The 17,351-nt window shown below is 44.5% G+C and overlaps 1 protein-coding gene across 1 annotated transcript; it reads left to right on the forward strand.

Annotated features, from left to right (window-relative positions):
- The first annotated feature begins 712 nt into the window (after nt 1–712).
- Nucleotides 713–12,700, forward strand: apeh (acylaminoacyl-peptide hydrolase). Its single transcript, XM_039011255.1, has 23 exons — nt 713–842; nt 1,664–1,793; nt 1,877–2,003; nt 2,082–2,169; nt 2,410–2,485; nt 3,783–3,874; nt 4,003–4,080; nt 4,179–4,316; nt 4,416–4,507; nt 4,611–4,651; nt 4,727–4,848; nt 4,953–5,013; nt 5,113–5,210; nt 5,311–5,362; nt 5,499–5,587; nt 5,760–5,898; nt 6,071–6,154; nt 6,509–6,589; nt 9,272–9,360; nt 10,375–10,565; nt 11,095–11,197; nt 11,358–11,464; nt 11,953–12,700. The coding sequence occupies exons 1-23, from the start codon at nt 831–833 to the stop codon at nt 12,056–12,058; spliced, it is 2,196 nt and encodes a 731-aa protein (XP_038867183.1). The 5' UTR covers nt 713–830; the 3' UTR covers nt 12,059–12,700.
- Nucleotides 12,701–17,351: the final 4,651 nt, after the last annotated feature.

Consider the following 17,351-nt stretch of genomic DNA (forward strand, 5'->3'; position numbering starts at 1 on the left):
GCATGACCTTTGATCACATTATTTTTGTAAAGTTCATGCTGTCGATATGTAGGCGGAAGAACGAAAATATGTATCCCTAAAATGCAGTGGTGTAAAGTACTTAAGTAAAACTACTTTAAAGTACAATTTAAGTAGTTTTTGGGGGGTGTCTGTACTTTACTATTTATATTTTGAGAAACTTTTACTTCACTACATTCCTAAAGAAAATAACGTACTATTTACTCCCTACATTTTCCCTGACACCCAAAGGTATTTTTTGAATGCTTAGCAGGACAGGAAAATTGTCAATTTCACACACTTATCAAGAGAATATCCCTGGTCATCCCTACTGCCTCTGAACTTGCAGACTTACTAAACACATGCATCTTTTATAAATTATGTCTGAGTGTTGGAGAGTGCCCCTGGCTATCTGTACATTTTAAAAACAAGAAAAAGGGGCCATCTGCTTTGCTTATTATAAGACATTTGAAATTATTTATACTTTTACTTTTGATACTTAAGTATATTTCGAACCAAATACTTTTAGACTTTTACTCAAGTAGTATTTTACTGGGTTACTTCCACTTTTACTTCAGTGACTTTCTATTAAGGTATCTATACTTTTACTCAAGAATGACAATTGGGTACTTTTTCCACCACTGCCAAAATGCAACACACTGAAAGGCGGTGACCGATTTGACAAAAGTGATCCGCTCCCATCCAACGCAGTCATTGTCAAATTATCCCAATTTACAGGAAAACTAACAACATGGCAACCATGGTGTACCCTGCCTAATATCACAGAAAAAAAACGAGACTACACGCAGAGCTGTTGATCAGTCAGAGCCGCGATGGAGTCCCAAGTAAGTTTTAAATAGCTATCAGTGTGTTAAATTCCAGTTTATTTAAATTTAATGTGAGCTTTTACACAAAGCTAGCTACTTGCTTGTCCAACTTCCCATTATGTACTACCTTGCTAACCTAGCTACTTGCTTGTCCAACTTCCCATTATGTACTAACGTTAGTTAGCTAGCTACGTTAATCTAAGTAGCTACCGTATGTTCGCTATCTTTCTTTCCACCTAGTGTAGTGAATTTGAAATGCTAACTATTTATTTTCCAGCTCGTGTAGGCAGAGATACGGGCTATAATGTCTGCGGTGTAGTATTAGACAGTCATGGTTTAGCTAGCTCTGGTAGCTTTCTTATGGTGACGCGCAGAAAGCACTTCCTGGTCAGTCAAGTAAGCAACTCTAGTTATGTTGGATATAGTGTGCTCAACTTAACAAACAATAATTTAAAACTAGAATAATATTAGTTTTCACTAGGGAGTGATAGGAGGTTGTTATTTTAGAATAATTAGCTAGCCAGCCAACTGTATAGCTACTGAACTTACTAGCCAGTAACCAACAAGAGTCATATTCCTTAGCTAGATAACCTTGCATCTTGTTTTGTCACAAAGCCTGTCAGTGTTAATAATGATTTCATTGTTACTTATGTAGTGAGACAGAGGAATTGCATGCTGCACTGACTATTGCAATTAGTAAACAAGCCAGTCGACCACTATTGTCTCAGTCCAGGGTCAAGAGAGACAACCAGTAAAAGATGAACTCATCAATGCGGGTTGTGAGACATTGTTTATCCCTGACGCGATGTGCAAGTTCCTCATCTGTTGTGTGTGGAAAGGTAATGACTAATCCGGAAGACATCTCCAAACTCTACCGGGAGTTGAGCCTGTTTCCCTCCCTGACCCGAGCTGACGTAGGGCCAGTCATAACATCACAGTATGGAGGAAAATACAGCAACATCTACACAGGTGTGTGTGTGTCAGTCTGTCTGTGTCTCTCTGTTCGTCGGTCTGTGTTTGGGTTTTCATGCCTTTTATTCTGTGTCCCCTAGAATGGAGTCAGCGGGATCTGGAGAGGAACGAGAATGTCAAGTTCTGTCGGCAGTACATTGTGTTTCACGACGACAAGTCGGTGGTCTACTCTGGACCCTCAGGAAACTGCACAGAGATCAATGGAGAGTATGTGAACATTTGACAGTTTGACACATGAGTGTGTTCTGTGTGTGTGTGGTTGATTTCATGTTTTCTCTGTGTCAGGTTGCTGAGTAAAGACTCTCCATCAGGAGACATGAAAGCGGTGGTGAGAGAGAGCAACATCAAAGGAGAGGACAAACAGTTTCTGGAGGTGAGGGTCTCTCTCTCTCTCTCGCGCTTTCTCTCTGTCTGTCTCCTATCTATCTGTCTGTCTCTCCGTCTGTCTCTCTCTCTCTTTATCTTTCTCCATCTGTCTGCACAACTGACCTTGGATAAGTGCCTATGTTGGGGCAACCCCCCTGCACCTATATCCTAAACCTCTTTCGCTCATTTTGATTGACAGCTGACCCTCTTTTCCCTTTAACCCCTCCTCCATTCGGTGACCCCTCAGATCTGGAGTAAGAACATCAAAGTGAAGAGCATCAACCTGACAGCCTTGAAGAAACATGGAAAGGTCTATGAAGACGGTGAGACACCAATGTAATGTCTCTGTATATGAGAGACTTCCTGAAGTTCTTCTGTTACTGGCACACAATAACCTGTTGTTTTCCTTGAAAACCCGAACAGACTGCACCATTTGTGCCGTCTTATGCCACGATTTGGCCGTCCCAGACAAAATGTACACGCCTTGGGGAAAATCGCTGAATCAAAATAATACCACCGCAACTGTTATTCTTAGGAAGCCGATTTGATTTGGAGTTCGGACATATAAAGTTTGTGTGAATTATTTCTAAGATGCATACTTTGTTTTTCTGAACTTTCTTCACTCGCCCATAAGCATAGAGGGAGGCATGCCCTACTTGTGCTGGCACATGCTCCGGTCAAATCCACCGCTGCAGTTCTCTTCACTCGGCCATAAGCATAGAGGGAGGCATGCCCTACTGGTGCTGGCACATGCTCCGGTCAAATCCACCGCTGCAGTTCTCTTCACTCGCCCATAAGCATAGAGGGAGGAGAGGGCCTCCCGGGTGGCGCAGTGGTCTAGAGCACTGCATCGCAGTGCTAGCTGCGCCACCAGAGTCTCTGGGTTCGCGCCCAGGCTCTGTCGCAGCCGGCCGCGACCGGGAGGTCCGTGGGGCGACGCACAGTTGGCTTAGCGTCGTCCGGGTTAGGGAGGGTTTGGCCGGTAGGGATATCCTTGTCTCATCGCGCTCCAGCGACTCCTGTGGCGGGCTGGGCGCAGTGCGCGCTAACCGAGGGGGGCGGGTGCACGGTGTTTCCTCCGACACATTGGTGCGGCTGGCTTCCGGGTTGGAGGCGCGCTGTGTTAAGAAGCAGTGTGGCTTGGTTGGGTTGTGCTTCGGAGGACGCATGGCTTTCGACCTTCGTCTCTCCCGAGCCCGTACGGGAGTTGTAGCGATGAGACAAGATAGTAATTACTAGCGATTGGATACCACGAAAATTGGGGAGAAAAGGGGAGAATTTTTTTTATATTTAAAAAAAAAAAAAAAAAAAAGCATAGAGGGAGGCATGCCCTACTGGTGCTGGCACATGCTCCGGTCAAATCCACCTCTGCAGTTGACGTAGCCTACATCAGCTTACGTAGCCTTGCAAGCCAGTCACAGAATGTGATGAGGGAACTGAAGCAAATCGTACAATCTGGCCAGGTTGATAGCAAGATATTAATTTGGTAACATTGCACAGTGTGACATGTAATAGTCATAAAATACTGAATCTGACGTACAGCGTGGGAAGGCCTTAACACCAAAGTATATCAGGCACATTCTTTGGTTGACCCACCTGTTCATTTATATCTGTTCCCAGACCAGTTTGGCTGCCTGGTGTGGTCCCACTCTGAAACTCACTTGCTGTATGTGGCTGAGAGAAAGAGACTCAAGGCAGAGTCCTTCTTCCAGGTCTGGCCTTCAAAACACACACACCTAAAGTTTAAACATGAGCACAATGCAGTGCTAATGAACTTCACTGCAAAATGTGTTAGTGATTTCCTCACTTGGTCTATTTCCCTTCCATCTCTACTATACAGTCAGTGTCTCCTGAGTCCTGTTCTCTTGCTGATGAAGAGGAGGGGGTGAAAATGGGCAAGGAGGAGGAGACCACAAAGGTAAGGAGGAGGATTGATCCAATGATAAACTGTTCCCCTGCTTTTAACTAAAACGTCTTGGTTCACCATACTGTGTGTTTGCTCCTCCCGTCCTGCAGGGGGAGCAGTTTGTGTTTTACGAGGACTGGGGGGAGACCTTGGTCAGTAAGAGTTCTCCTGTGCTGTGTGTGTTGGACATCGAGGGAAGCAACGTCTCTGTGCTAGAGGGAGTCCCAGATAACATCTCGCCAGGCCAGGTCAGTACCCTGTGTGTGTGTTGCTGGGTGCCACTTCTGCGTGTGTGTGTGTTGCGATGTATATATGTGCTGTACCAGTGTTCTAACTTGTGTCCGCAGGGGTTTTGGGCTCCGAGTGACACAGGCGTGGTGTTCGTGGGCTGGTGGCATGAGCCCTTCAGACTGGGCCTCAAATACTCGCCCAACCGCAGGTGAGCACTGTGATTCGTCAGGTCAGAGTGGTGGTTATAAGTAGCAGCTGTTAAATCCAGTAAAGGCCTCTCACTCTCTCCCTCCCTGTGTTTTCTAATTCAGGTCCTCCTTGTTCTATGTTGACCTGACTGGGGGACAGTGTGGTAAGTGTATTTCACTCTGAGCTATACATGACCAATAGTATTTTCTAGAAGTCTGTTTGTGTTTCCCTCTCTCAGAGCAGCTTTCATCAGGCTCCAGTGCTGTGTGTTCCCCCAAGCTCAGCCCAGACCAGTGCAGGATTATCTATCTGGAGTGTGCTGTCTACGGACCTCATCAGCAGTGTAGCAGGCTTTGTATGGTGAGTGAGTGAGAAAAACATATCCAACTGCTCCCAATTAGAGAAATGATTTGAATACTATTGGAATATACCTCCTGTCTTGAGTTGATGGCTGTGTGTTGTAGTATGACTGGTACACCAAGAGGACCTCTGTGGTGGTGGACGTGGTAAAGAGGCCCAGGGAGGGTAAGGAAATGTTTCTTTGTTGTAAAGTAGAATTTGTTCAAATAATTACAGGCACTTTGCGAGTGTATTCTCTTTATCCTAACTGTTTGTGTGTTCAAGATGGCTTTGCCGGGATCTACAGCTCGTCTCTGTCTCCTCTGTGCTGGTCAGCTGACAGCCAGCACATCCTGGTCTCCTGTCCACAGGGCAGCCGCAAGGTAACCACCCCTAGACACTGATGATAGATAATTAGTACAATTAATTCTGCCATATGTATGGCCACAATCAAATCATATTGACATGTTTTGTCTCCTGTAGGATCTGCTGTTGGTGGAAACGACCACAGGGAGCGTCACCTCTCTGACATCAAGTGAGTGGAGTCACAGTCCCCTGCCCCCTAGTCCGTCCACAAACATCCGGTCTCTGAGTTGTAAAGCTCTAGGGCTGTTGTTGCTGTTGTAACGCTCTGACTGACGTCCTAACGTTGTTGTGGTGTTCCCCTGTAGAGTCTCCAGGGGGCAGCTGGTCATTGCTGACCATCGAGAGAAACCTGATGGTGGTCAGCTGGTCTTCCCCTAACTGCCCCCCCAGCCTGGTAATGTAGACACGCCCACACATATACATACTCAATAAACGTTATGTATTACTTGACAATGCTTTGCAGTAAAATAGACACATTATTGAAATGTCTCGCTTTGGATAGTAACGTCTGTTTAATGCCCATTGTCTATTGTTTTGTTATTAATTACCTAATTTTCTGTGGCTAGAGGGTGGGCTTCCTGCCACTGGGTGGTTCTAGTGAGGAGGTGGACTGGGTCATGCTGGAGGAGTCTCAGACCCAGCCTGATATCGATTGGCAGATCCTCAACTTCACCCCACCCCCAGAGCAGGACAACAGCCAATACCGTAAGAACATCCACTCTGACAGTTGGACTTTTTCTCTCTAGCATGTCAATTATCAGTAAATCCTCTCCTATGTGTCTGAATCCACAAGCATTTTGCTACACCTGCAGTAACATCTTCTAAACCTGTGTATGTGACAAATAAAATGTGATTTAATATTATCCTTGTTATGTAGCTGGTCTGGACTTTGATGCCCTCCTGCTGAAACCAAAGGATGTGAAGGAGGGAGTGAAACTGCCACTCATAGTCACCCCACATGGTAAGTTACACACCATGTAGTGTGTGTGTGTGTGTGTGTGTGTGTGTGTGTGTGTGTGTGTGTGTGTGTGTGTGTGTGTGTGTGTGTGTGTGTGTGTGTGTGTGTGTGTGTGTGTGTGTGTGCGCCTCTGCTTAGTTGTGGGGAGTAGGGTGAAGTTGCTCATAGATGCTGATCTTGGGTCAGTTTGGACTTTCCCCCTCTAACGGTTGGGGGATGGGAAGCTGATCCTAGATCTGTACCTAGGGGAAACTTCACCCCGGAGCTTGTTGTATGTGTAGCTACATTCTCTCCTCTCTCCTCTCTCTCTCTCTCTCTCTCTCTCTCTGTCTCTATCTCCCTCTCTCTCTCTCTCAGGTGGTCCTCACTCTGTGATTGTAGCAGACTGGCTGCTGTCTTCCTCAGTGCTGTGCAGGATGGGATTTGCCATCCTACTGGGTGAGTAGAGCTACAGTTTATTATGTCTATCTGCATAATAGATTGAAAATCTTGACGTGGAAACAATGTGGTGACGTTGAATCATTGTGGAAAACTGATTGGCTTAGCAAAAAGTCATCAATGTGAAGGAATTTTGTGTTTTTGTCTTGTCTTTTTTGATCCAGTGAGTTGGTAATTTTTTTTGTTTTTATCAATTTGAATTCCAGTTAGTTGACAACTCAATCAAATGTAAATCAAAACTAGATGTGGAACTGGTGACTGTGCGCAGTGGGATTGGTTAGGGGTTAGAGAGGGATCATCAAGCCACAGGCCGATTTATTAAAGTTGGATCCACACTCAAAATGTCATTTTTTTTGTTGTTTAATTGTTATAATTTTGTACTGCATCAGGTTGGCATACACAGACGTTCTGATGAACAGCCTTTTCCCCCACACCATATTGTCTACACCGAGCCAGTGTGTTTGACTCCAGTAGAGGAAACTAGCTACAGGAGCAGGTAGTCAGTGTTGCTACCAGGGATCACAGGCGTAGCTTACTATGGTGTTTTAACACTGACATGGTAACAGTGTTTCCATTGCAGTCGTCACGCTACGCCATGGCAAAATCATTGCCGCCACACCCAAAAAATCTGAAACGTGAAAACATATTTCTGCCGAGGTGCACTTTGAAGATGCTACAACAGTCCACATTTACTTTTCCTCTGCAAGCAAAACAAGTAATGAATAAAACAAATCTGACAACCCCATAGAATAGTTTATGTATTTACCTAGTCTGCTTGTGTGTTCTATGTGAGAGAAATATTCCTCTTGAGGTACATTCAAGTTATAAGTGCCATAGGGAGGGAATGTTTATAGCGATGGCATCATTAAGCACATTACCGCTCTGCAATTTGCAGTGTGTGGGGAGAGTGGGGCTGAAGGTCAAATGCCACCCAGTGTGTAGGGGAGAGTGGGGCTGAAGGTCAAATGCCACCCAGTGTGTAGGGGAGAGTGGGGCTGAAGGTCAAATGCCACCCAGTGTGTAGGGGAGAGTGGGGCTGAAGGTCAAATGCCACCCAGTGTGTAGGGGAGAGTGGGGCTGAAGGTCAAATGCCACCCAGTGTGTAGGGGAGAGTGGGGCTGAAGGTCAAATGCCACCCAGTGTGTAGGGGAGAGTGGGGCTGAAGGTCAAATGCCACCCAGTGTGTAGGGGAGAGTGGGGCTGAAGGTCAAATGCCACCCAGTGTGTAGGGGAGAGTGGGGCTGAAGGTCAAATGCCACCCAGTGTGTAGGGGAGAGTGGGGCTGAAGGTCAAATGCCACCCAGTGTGTAGGGGAGAGTGGGGCTGAAGGTCAAATGCCACCCAGTGTGTAGGGGAGAGTGGGGCTGAAGATCAAATGCCACCCAGTGTGTAGGGGAGAGTGGGGCTGAAGGTAAAATGCCACCCAGTGTGTAGGGGAGAGTGGGGCTGAAGGTAAAATGCCACCCAGTGTGTAGGGGAGAGTGGGGCTGAAGGTAAAATGCCACCCAGTGTGTGGGGCTGAAGGTAAAATGCCACCCAGTGTGTGGGGCTGAAGGTAAAATGCCACCCAGTGTGTGGGGCTGAAGGTAAAATGCCACCCAGTGTGTAGGGGAGAGTGGGGCTGAAGGTCAAATGCCACCCAGTGTGTAGGGGAGAGTGGGGCTGAAGGTAAAATGCCACCCAGTGTGTGGGGAGAGTGGGGCTGAAGGTAAAATGCCACCCAGTGTGTAGGGGAGAGTGGGGCTGAAGGTAAAATGCCACCCAGTGTGTAGGGGAGAGTGGGGCTGAAGGTCAAATGCCACCCAGTGTGTAGGGGAGAGTGGGGCTGAAGGTCAAATGCCACCCAGTGTGTAGGGGAGAGTGGGGCTGAAGGTCAAATGCCACCCAGTGTGTAGGGGAGAGTGGGGCTGAAGGTAAAATGCCACCCAGTGTGTAGGGGAGAGTGGGGCTGAAGGTAAAATGCCACCCAGTGTGTAGGGGAGAGTGGGGCTGAAGGTCAAATGCCACCCAGTGTGTAGGGGAGAGTGGGGCTGAAGGTAAAATGCCACCCAGTGTGTAGGGGAGAGTGGGGCTGAAGGTAAAATGCCACCCAGTGTGTAGGGGAGAGTGGGGCTGAAGGTAAAATGCCACCCAGTGTGTAGGGGAGAGTGGGGCTGAAGGTAAAATGCCACCCAGTGTGTAGGGGAGAGTGGGGCTGAAGGTAAAATGCCACCCAGTGTGTAGGGGAGAGTGGGGCTGAAGGTGCCTCCCGGGTGGCGCAGTGGTCTAGGGCACTGCATCGCAGTGCTAGCTGCGCCACCAGAGTCTCTGGGTTCGCGCCCAGGCTCTGTCGCAGCTGGCCGCGACCGGGAGGTCCGTGGGGCGACGCACAATTGGCATAGCGTCGTCCGGGTTAGGGAGGGTTTGGCCGGTAGGGATATCCTTGTCTCAGTATGTAAAATGTAATAAAATGTATGCACTCTACTGTAAGTCGCTCTGGATAAGAGCGTCTGCTAAATGACTAAAAAAAAAAAAAAAAAAAAAAGGTAAAATGCCACCCTACCTCAAAATAATTTTTGGGGAGTGACTTAATAATAGCTCCATTCGAACAAAAAACATTTCTGGTTGAGCAAGATTAGTGTCAACAGGGGAAGCTGTTGGGGGGTTGAAATGTTCACTTGTACCTCACTTGTGTCCTTTCAGTGAACTACCGCGGCTCCATAGGCTACGGGCAGGACAGTATCCTCTCTCTACCTGGTAATGTGGGCACTCAAGACGTCAAGGATGTTCAGGTACAGAAACACGAGTTACACCACACAGTCTTTTCAGATCATTGTGTGGCTTAATAGTCTATAGTAGTGATGCACAGATATTACATTTTTCGCCTACACAGTAAAGAGAGAATGCCACCGAATCGCTTGTTCACAGCCTGTGTGCAGTTTTGTTGAGCAGGCGTTTCAATGCCATGACAGAGGGCATCACGTCTGCTGCAGGCGCAGTTGATGAGCTTATTTCTCCAGTCAGTTGTTTGAATGGAGTCAGGTAGTGTGTTCATGTTTCAGACATGTTCTCAAATGCCATTGAAATGGCAGCAGCGGTATGACAACCAGCACATTCTGAGCATGCGGTACGAAATCCTTGACGACCCACTGTTCTGTCAGACTCGTCATGCTCATGGGGCTGACATCGCTGGTCCAAATGTCAGTCTTGAAGCTAATAGCAGTGACGCTATTACTTAGTAACTCCGGTAGGGCAACATCTGGAAAAATAGCGCACTTAGTAGTGTGTACTGGTGCTCGACCAGTCGGCGAAAGCCAACATCACCCACGACAGAACGGTTGATTGTCAAGGACAATGAATTCCATTTCAAATGACTGCTCGACTTGTTGACTGCTCGATCCACACAGCAGACGTTGTGGGCTAAGTTAGGAATGCTGTGTTGCACGTGTAGCACAACATTTTACGTGGCGTCATGACGTCATGTACCTACGTTATATAGGTATGCACGACAGCTTTGACATCGGTTTTGCACATCGGCGTTAAACTAGACATCGGCCAATACCGATGTTGGCATTTTTAGCTAATAGCGACCGATTCCGATAAGTTCACCGAATATTGTGCATCCCTGGTCTATAGTATTCAGCCCTAGAATCAGTCTCTGTCTGACTCTGACGTTTCATTTTCACAGTATTTTTGTAGTCTCTGTCATCTCCCCTCTCGAACCTCTCTGCTTCCTCCCGTGTACTTTCTCTCACTTCTCTCTCTACCCTCACTCTCTTTCATCATGCTGTTGTTTCTGGCTCTAGTTTGCAGTGGAGAGTGTTCTGAGGGGCGGGGCGTTTGACGAGCAGAAGGTTGCGGTTGCCGGGGGTTCCCACGGCGGATTCGTGGCCTGTCATCTAATTGGCCAGTACCCAGAGTTCTACAAGGCCTGCGTGGCTCGGAACCCCGTCATCAACCTGGCCTCCATGATCGGGAGCACCGACATCCCAGACTGGTACAATCACACTTTCTCACTACCATGCACACACAAACATCCGCTAACTCATAGGGACGATACAAGTATCACAGTATATTTTCAATAGCAAGGAATCCTTTAAAAACCTGATGTATGTAAAATATTGTGTGCTATAGCTTGGAAAATAAATACATGTGACTCTGGATGACAACATGTTTCCAACATTAGGTTTTCCTAAAGAAGTTCGGTCCGCTTCATGTTTTGTTTCAGTGCCAGGACACTGAGTGTCTTGATACAGGTATCATCTACTTAGTTATTACCACATAGGCTTGACATCCAGGACATTTACTTTCAGGTTGGTGGATAGAGAGAGAAACATACACACTTCAGTCTTAGGGGGGTTGTATAGGCTTGCCGGGATGTGTCGTCTGTGTCTCTCTATGGAGAGGAAGCAGAAAGTAATTCAAAGAACAAAAAGGGAAACTAGATATGATAGAATCCATACTATTTGTTTTTTGTTCCCTTTTCTCTCTAAGGTGTGGTTAACCAACGTGTGGGTGTGTTTCAGGTGTATGGTGGAGGCTGGCTATAACTACAGTACAGATTGCCTGCCTGACCCTGCAGTCTGGGAGCAGATGTTAAACAAGTCTCCTATCAAACATGTCAAACAGGTGTGTGTGTGTTATCCAGCGGACTGTGTGTTTCACATTCTGTTAGTTTACTGATCCAATGCAGGTGAAAAAAGCTTTGCTGTCTCTCTACCCTTGTTTTTCTGGGCCTTGTGTCTGTGTGTTGACTGTAACAATGTATGTGACTGTCGTCGCCATTCAGGTGAAGACTCCTGTGTTGCTGACTCTGGGAGAGGATGATAAGCGTGTGCCCCCTAAGCAGGGAATTGAGTACTACAGAGCCTTGAAGGCACTACAAGTCCCAGTGCGGTGAGTAAACTGCCTTTGTGCTGTTGGCTGCTGGGTAATGTAGTATTTAGTGGTGTGGTGGTCACATATCAGAATAAAGACAGTGAAGTACTTCGTATGCGTTAAGTAAAGGTAATCAACAGCTAACCAGTTAATGGGGGTGCTTGCCAAAAACAGATTCTCCTCTTCCTATTTTCAAAAAAAAAAAAAAAAAAGATACTGTCTTAAACTGAGACTCAGTGATTTGACGTTGCCACGAGCAGTGGGATGAACCGCAGATGAATGCTACGCAAGATAATGCACTCAGTATTACACAGTATCTTTGCATGTGCAAGGGTGAATTTCAATCTCCTATAAACGTGATAGCTGCAGCACCAAAACAGAAGTTTAGCCTCACGCTTCCATGGTCTTTCTTAGTTGGTCTTTCTTGTCAGCCCGATGTTGTTGTTGTTTACTTCATGCATCGCTGACTCTAGGTTCTTAACTCCGCCTGGATGCCTTTCTTTCAGGTTGCTATGGTACCCTGGGAACAACCACTCCCTGTCCAAGGTGGACGCGGAGTCTGATGGCTTCATGAACATCGCTCTCTGGGTGACCCAGCACCTGTCTCTGTGACGATACCATTAGCTCTAGCATGCTAACCCTATGATAGCTCTAGCATGCTAACAACAGGATGTTAATCTGTATAATAACGGTGTGAGGGTCAGGCCAAAGCACTGAGGGTACTGTAGACTACCTGCACTAAGTCATCTGTGATTAGATCATCTGCATTAGTTTATAGCTTTGGAATTACACCTTCTGAAGGATGGCACGTTATCTGGTCCTATATCAAATATGAAACTGTTGAAACACATTGATTTTTGCCTGTCATTTAGCAACACTAATCCTTATTTTCAACTTTTCTTCATGAAAAGGTTCCGCCTATGATTAAACAAGGGCTATGGGTACTGCCGTTCAGAAATGATCGAATACCTTTTTATTTAGAAAGATATTAAACAGCCGTATAGTTTCATCATCTAAATTGTGATTAATGTGATCATAATATGAAGAGAAAGAAAGTACTTTGAATATTCTTGAGCTAAACATTATGGACCAAGTAATGGTAACACCCGGTGAAAGGTCTACACTACACATTGTACTCATTACGTTCATTCTGATGGTGCTTTCCAGGGTTACAGATGCTTTATACTGATTGTAACAACCAGGGATCTTTCTCTAATGATTCTATCAATAAAACATGTTTTGGCTATAAAACATGTCTTTTTTTTTTATACAGTTGAAGTTGGAAGTTTACATACACCTTAGCCAAATACATTTAAACTCAGTTTTTCACAATTTCTGACATTTCATCCTAGTAAAAATGCCCTGTCTTAGGTTGGTTAGGATCACCACTTTATTTTAAGAATGTGAAATGTCAGAATAATGTTAGAGAGAAGGATTTATTTCAGCTTTTATTTCTTTCATCACATTCCCAGTGGGTCAGAAGTTTACATACACTCAATTAGTATTTGGTAGCATTGCCTTTAAATTGTTTAACTTCGGTCAAATGTTTCGGGTAGCCTTCCACAAGCTTCCCACAATAAGTTGGGCGAATTTTGGCCCATTCCTCCTGACAGAGCTGTTATAACTGAGTCAGGTTTGTAGGCATCCTTGCTCGCACACGCTTTTTCAGTTCTGCCCACAAATTTTCTATAGGATTGAGGTCAGGGCTTTGTGATGGCCACTCCAATACCTTGACTTTGTTGTCCTTAAGCCATTTTGCCACAACTTTGGAAGTATGCTTGGGGTCATTGTCCATTTGGAAGACCCATTTGCGACCAAGCTTTAACTTCCTGATTGATGTCTTGAGATGTTGCTTCAATATATCCACATTTCCCTACTTCATGATGCCATTTATTTTGTGAAGTGCACCAGTCCCTCCTGCAGCAAAGCACCCCCACAACATGATGCTGCCACCCCCGTGCTTCACGGTTGGGATGGTGTTCTTCGGATTGCAAGCTTCCCCCCTTTTCCTCTAAACATAACGATGGTCATTATGGCCAAACCGTTCTATTTCTGTTACATCAGACCAGAGGACATTTCTCCAAAAAGTACGATCTTTGTCCCCATGTGCAGTTCCAAACCGTAGTCTGGCTTTTTTATGGCGGTTTTGGAGCAGTGGCTTCTTCCTTGCTGAGCGGCCTTTCAGGTTATGTTGATATAGGACTCGTTTTACTGTGGATATAGATACTTTTGAACCTGTTTCCTCCAGCATCTTCACAAGGTCCTCGCTGTTGTTCTGGGATTGATTTGCACTTTTCGCACCAAAGTACGTTCATCTCTAGGAGACAGAACTCCTTCCTGAGCGGTATGATGACTGCGTGGTCCCATAGTGTTTATACTTGCGTACTATTGTTTGTACAGATGAACGTGGTACCTTTAGGCATTTGGAAATTACTCCCAAGGATGAACCAAACTTGTGGAGGTCTACAAAAAAAAATTTGAGGTCTTGGCTGATTTCTTTTGATTTTCCCATGATGTCAAGCGAAGAGACACTGAGTTTGAAGGTAGGCCTTGAAATACATCCACAGGTACACCTCCAATTGACTCAAATCAGAAGCTTCTAAAGCCATGACATCATTTTCTGGAATTTTCCAAGCTGTTTAAAGGCAGTCAACTTAGTGTATGTAAACTTCTGACCCACTACAATTGTGATACAGAGATATAATCTGTTTGTAAACAATTGTTAGAAAAACCGACTTGCCAAAACTATAGTCTGTTAACAAGAAATTTGTGGAGTGGTTGAAAAGCGACTTTTAATGACTCCAACCTAAGTGTATGTAAACTTCCGACTTCAACTGTATATGTTGAATATGTCCCTCATTGCCACTTTTCCTTCCATCATTTTGCACTGATACTGGGAGAACATGGAAAGATGAGGTATTGTCAGTGGTATATATTGAACAAAGGGTGGTAGGTAGCCTAGCGGTAGCCTAGAGTGTTGGGCCTTTAACTGAAAGGTACCTGAGCCGACAAAGTGAAAAATCTGTCTGTGCCCTTGAGCAAGGTACTTAAACTTAATTTGCTCCAAGGCAGGGTTCAAGTCACAGAATTTTTAATTGTTTTCTGTGCCGGGAAAAGTTTTGGGGAAATTATCAAATCTGAAAAGTCATGGAAGTTAATAACATTTCTGTTAATGGAATGTATAGGCACAGTTTACTATTTTATCAATCAAATAAAAATCCACATATCAGCCAGGATCGGAAAACACGTCTGTTTGTGTGCATCACCTGCATATGTGCGAGATGAGTGGGCTGTTGCTCAAGGAGAGAAAGACAGTTGGACGTTGCAGCAGAAGGTAGAGTGCATTTACTGTCTCATTCTAAAATTGATGAAATCGTTTTTTCCCCCTCATCAACCTACACACAACACCCATAATGACAAAGCATAAAAATGATTTTATCCATTTTAGCAAATGTATTACAATAACTGATATCACATTTACATATGTATTCAGACCCTTTACTCAATACTTTGTTGAAGCGCCTTTGGCAGCGATTACAGCCTTAAGTCTTCTTGGGTATGACGCTACAAGCTTGGCACACATGTTTTTGGGGAGTTTCTCCCATTCTCTGCAGATCCTCTCAAGCTCTGTCACGTTGGATGGCGAGCGTCGCTGCACAGCTATTTTCTGGTCTCTCCAGAGATGTTTGAACAGGTTCCAATCCGGGCTCTGGCTAGGCCACTGAAGGGCATTCAGAGACTTGTCCCAAAGCCACTTTTGCGTTGTCTTGGCTGTGTGCTTAGGCTTGTTGTCCTGTTGGAAGGTGAACCTTTGTCCCAGTCTGAAGTCCTGAGAGCTCTGGAGCAGGTGTTCATCAGGGATCTCTCTGTACATTTCTCCGTTCATCTTTCCACACGATCCTGACCAGTCTCCCAGTCCCTGCCGCTGAAATACATCCCTACAGCATGATGCTGCCACCACCATGCTTCACCGTAGGGATGGTGCCAAGTTTCCTCCAGATGTGACGCTTGGCATTCAGGCCAAAGAGTTCAATCTTGGTTTCATCAGACCAGAGAATCTTGTTTCTCATGGTCTGAGAGTCCTTTAGGTGTCTTTTGGCAAACTCCAAGCGGGCTGTAATGGGCCTTTTACTGAGGAGTGGCCACTCTACCATATTGATTGGTGGAGTGTTGCAGAAATGGTTGTCGTTCTGAAAGGTTCTCCCATCTCCACAGAGGAACTCTGGAGCTCTGTCAGAGTGACCATCGGGTTCTTCGTCACCTCCCTCAGTTTGGCAGGGCGAAGAGTCTTGGTGGTTCCAAACTTCTTCCATTTAAGAATGATGGCGGCCACTGTGTTCTTGGGAACCTTCAATGCTGCAGGCATTTTTTGGTACCCTTCCCCAGATCTGTGCTTCGACACAATCCTGTCTTGGAGCTCTACGGACAATTCTTCAACCTCATTGCTTGGTTTTTGCTCTGACATGCACTGTGGGACCTTATATAGACAGGTGTGTGCCTTTACAAATCATATCCAATCAATTGAATTTACCACAGGTGGACTCCAACCAAGTTGTAGAAACATCTCAAGAATTATCAATGGAAACAGGATGCACCTGAACTCAATTTCGAGTCTCATAGCAAAGGGGTCTGAATACTTATGTAAATAAGGTATTTCTGTTTTTGTTTTTTTTCCTAAAAACTTGTTTTCGCTTTGTCATTATGGGGTATTGTGTGTTGATTGAGGGGATTTTTTTTAATACTCAATCTTAGAATAAGACAACATGTGGAAGGGGTCTGAATACTACTTGAATAAAAGTAAAAACATATTTAGTTTTAAATACACTTAAGTATCAAAAGTAAATATAATTGCTGAAATACACTTAAGTATCAAAAGTAAAACTAAAAGCATGAATCATTTCAAATTCCTTATTAAGCAAACCAGACAGCACAATTTTTAAAAATGTATTTACGGATAGCCAGTGGCACACTCCAACACTCAGACTTAATTTACAAACTAAGCATTTGTTTTTAGTGAATCCACCAGATCAGAGGCAGTGGGGATGACTAGGGATGTTTTCTTGATAAGTGTGTGAATTTGACTTTTCTGTCCTGCTAAGCATTGAAAATGTAACGGGTACTTTTGGATGTCAGGGAAAATGTATGGAGTAAAAAGTACATTATTATCTTTAGGAATGTAGTGAAGTAAAAGTTGTCAAAATAGCAAAGTATAGATACTCGTTAAGTAGAACTTTAAAGTATTTTTTACTTAAGTACTTTACACCACTGTATTTAGGTAACCAATTCAAAACATGTATTGTACACTGTAGTTAACTGTTAAGCTGTTATTAGCATATATTAATGTTTTCGTCATGTCCCAAAAAACTTTCCACCAACACTTGCGAATAAGTTGATTTAATTTTGGAATGAATCAGATTATTCATTTAAACAATTATTTCTGACAAAATGAACGATTCACTTTGCCATTTATTATTTGAGATTAGGTTCAATTGTGATTAATCGAATCAGGTGAATCAAAATAATTTGAATCGCAGTCATTTTTGGAAAAAATATTTATTTTAGATTATGTTAAATTTGATTGTAGATGCAGTACTTCCAGTTGATTTGGACATCCAATGTATGGGACATTGTAAACTCAATAGATGCTAGTCAGCAGTGGTGTAAAGTACTAAAGTAGTTTTTTGGGGTATATGTACTTTACTATTGACATTTGATACTTTTACTTCATACATTCCTAAAGAATATTATGTACTTTTTGTTCCATACATTTTCCCTGACACCGAAAACTACTCTTTACACTTTGAATGCTTAGCAGGACAGGAAATGGTCCTGTCCACTCACTTATCAAGAGAACGTCCCTGGTCATCCCAATTGCCTCTGATCTGACGAACTTACTAAACACAAA

The sequence above is a fragment of the Salvelinus namaycush genome, chromosome 16 (genome assembly GCF_016432855.1).
Source record: "Salvelinus namaycush isolate Seneca chromosome 16, SaNama_1.0, whole genome shotgun sequence".
Lineage (NCBI taxonomy): Eukaryota > Metazoa > Chordata > Actinopteri > Salmoniformes > Salmonidae > Salvelinus > Salvelinus namaycush.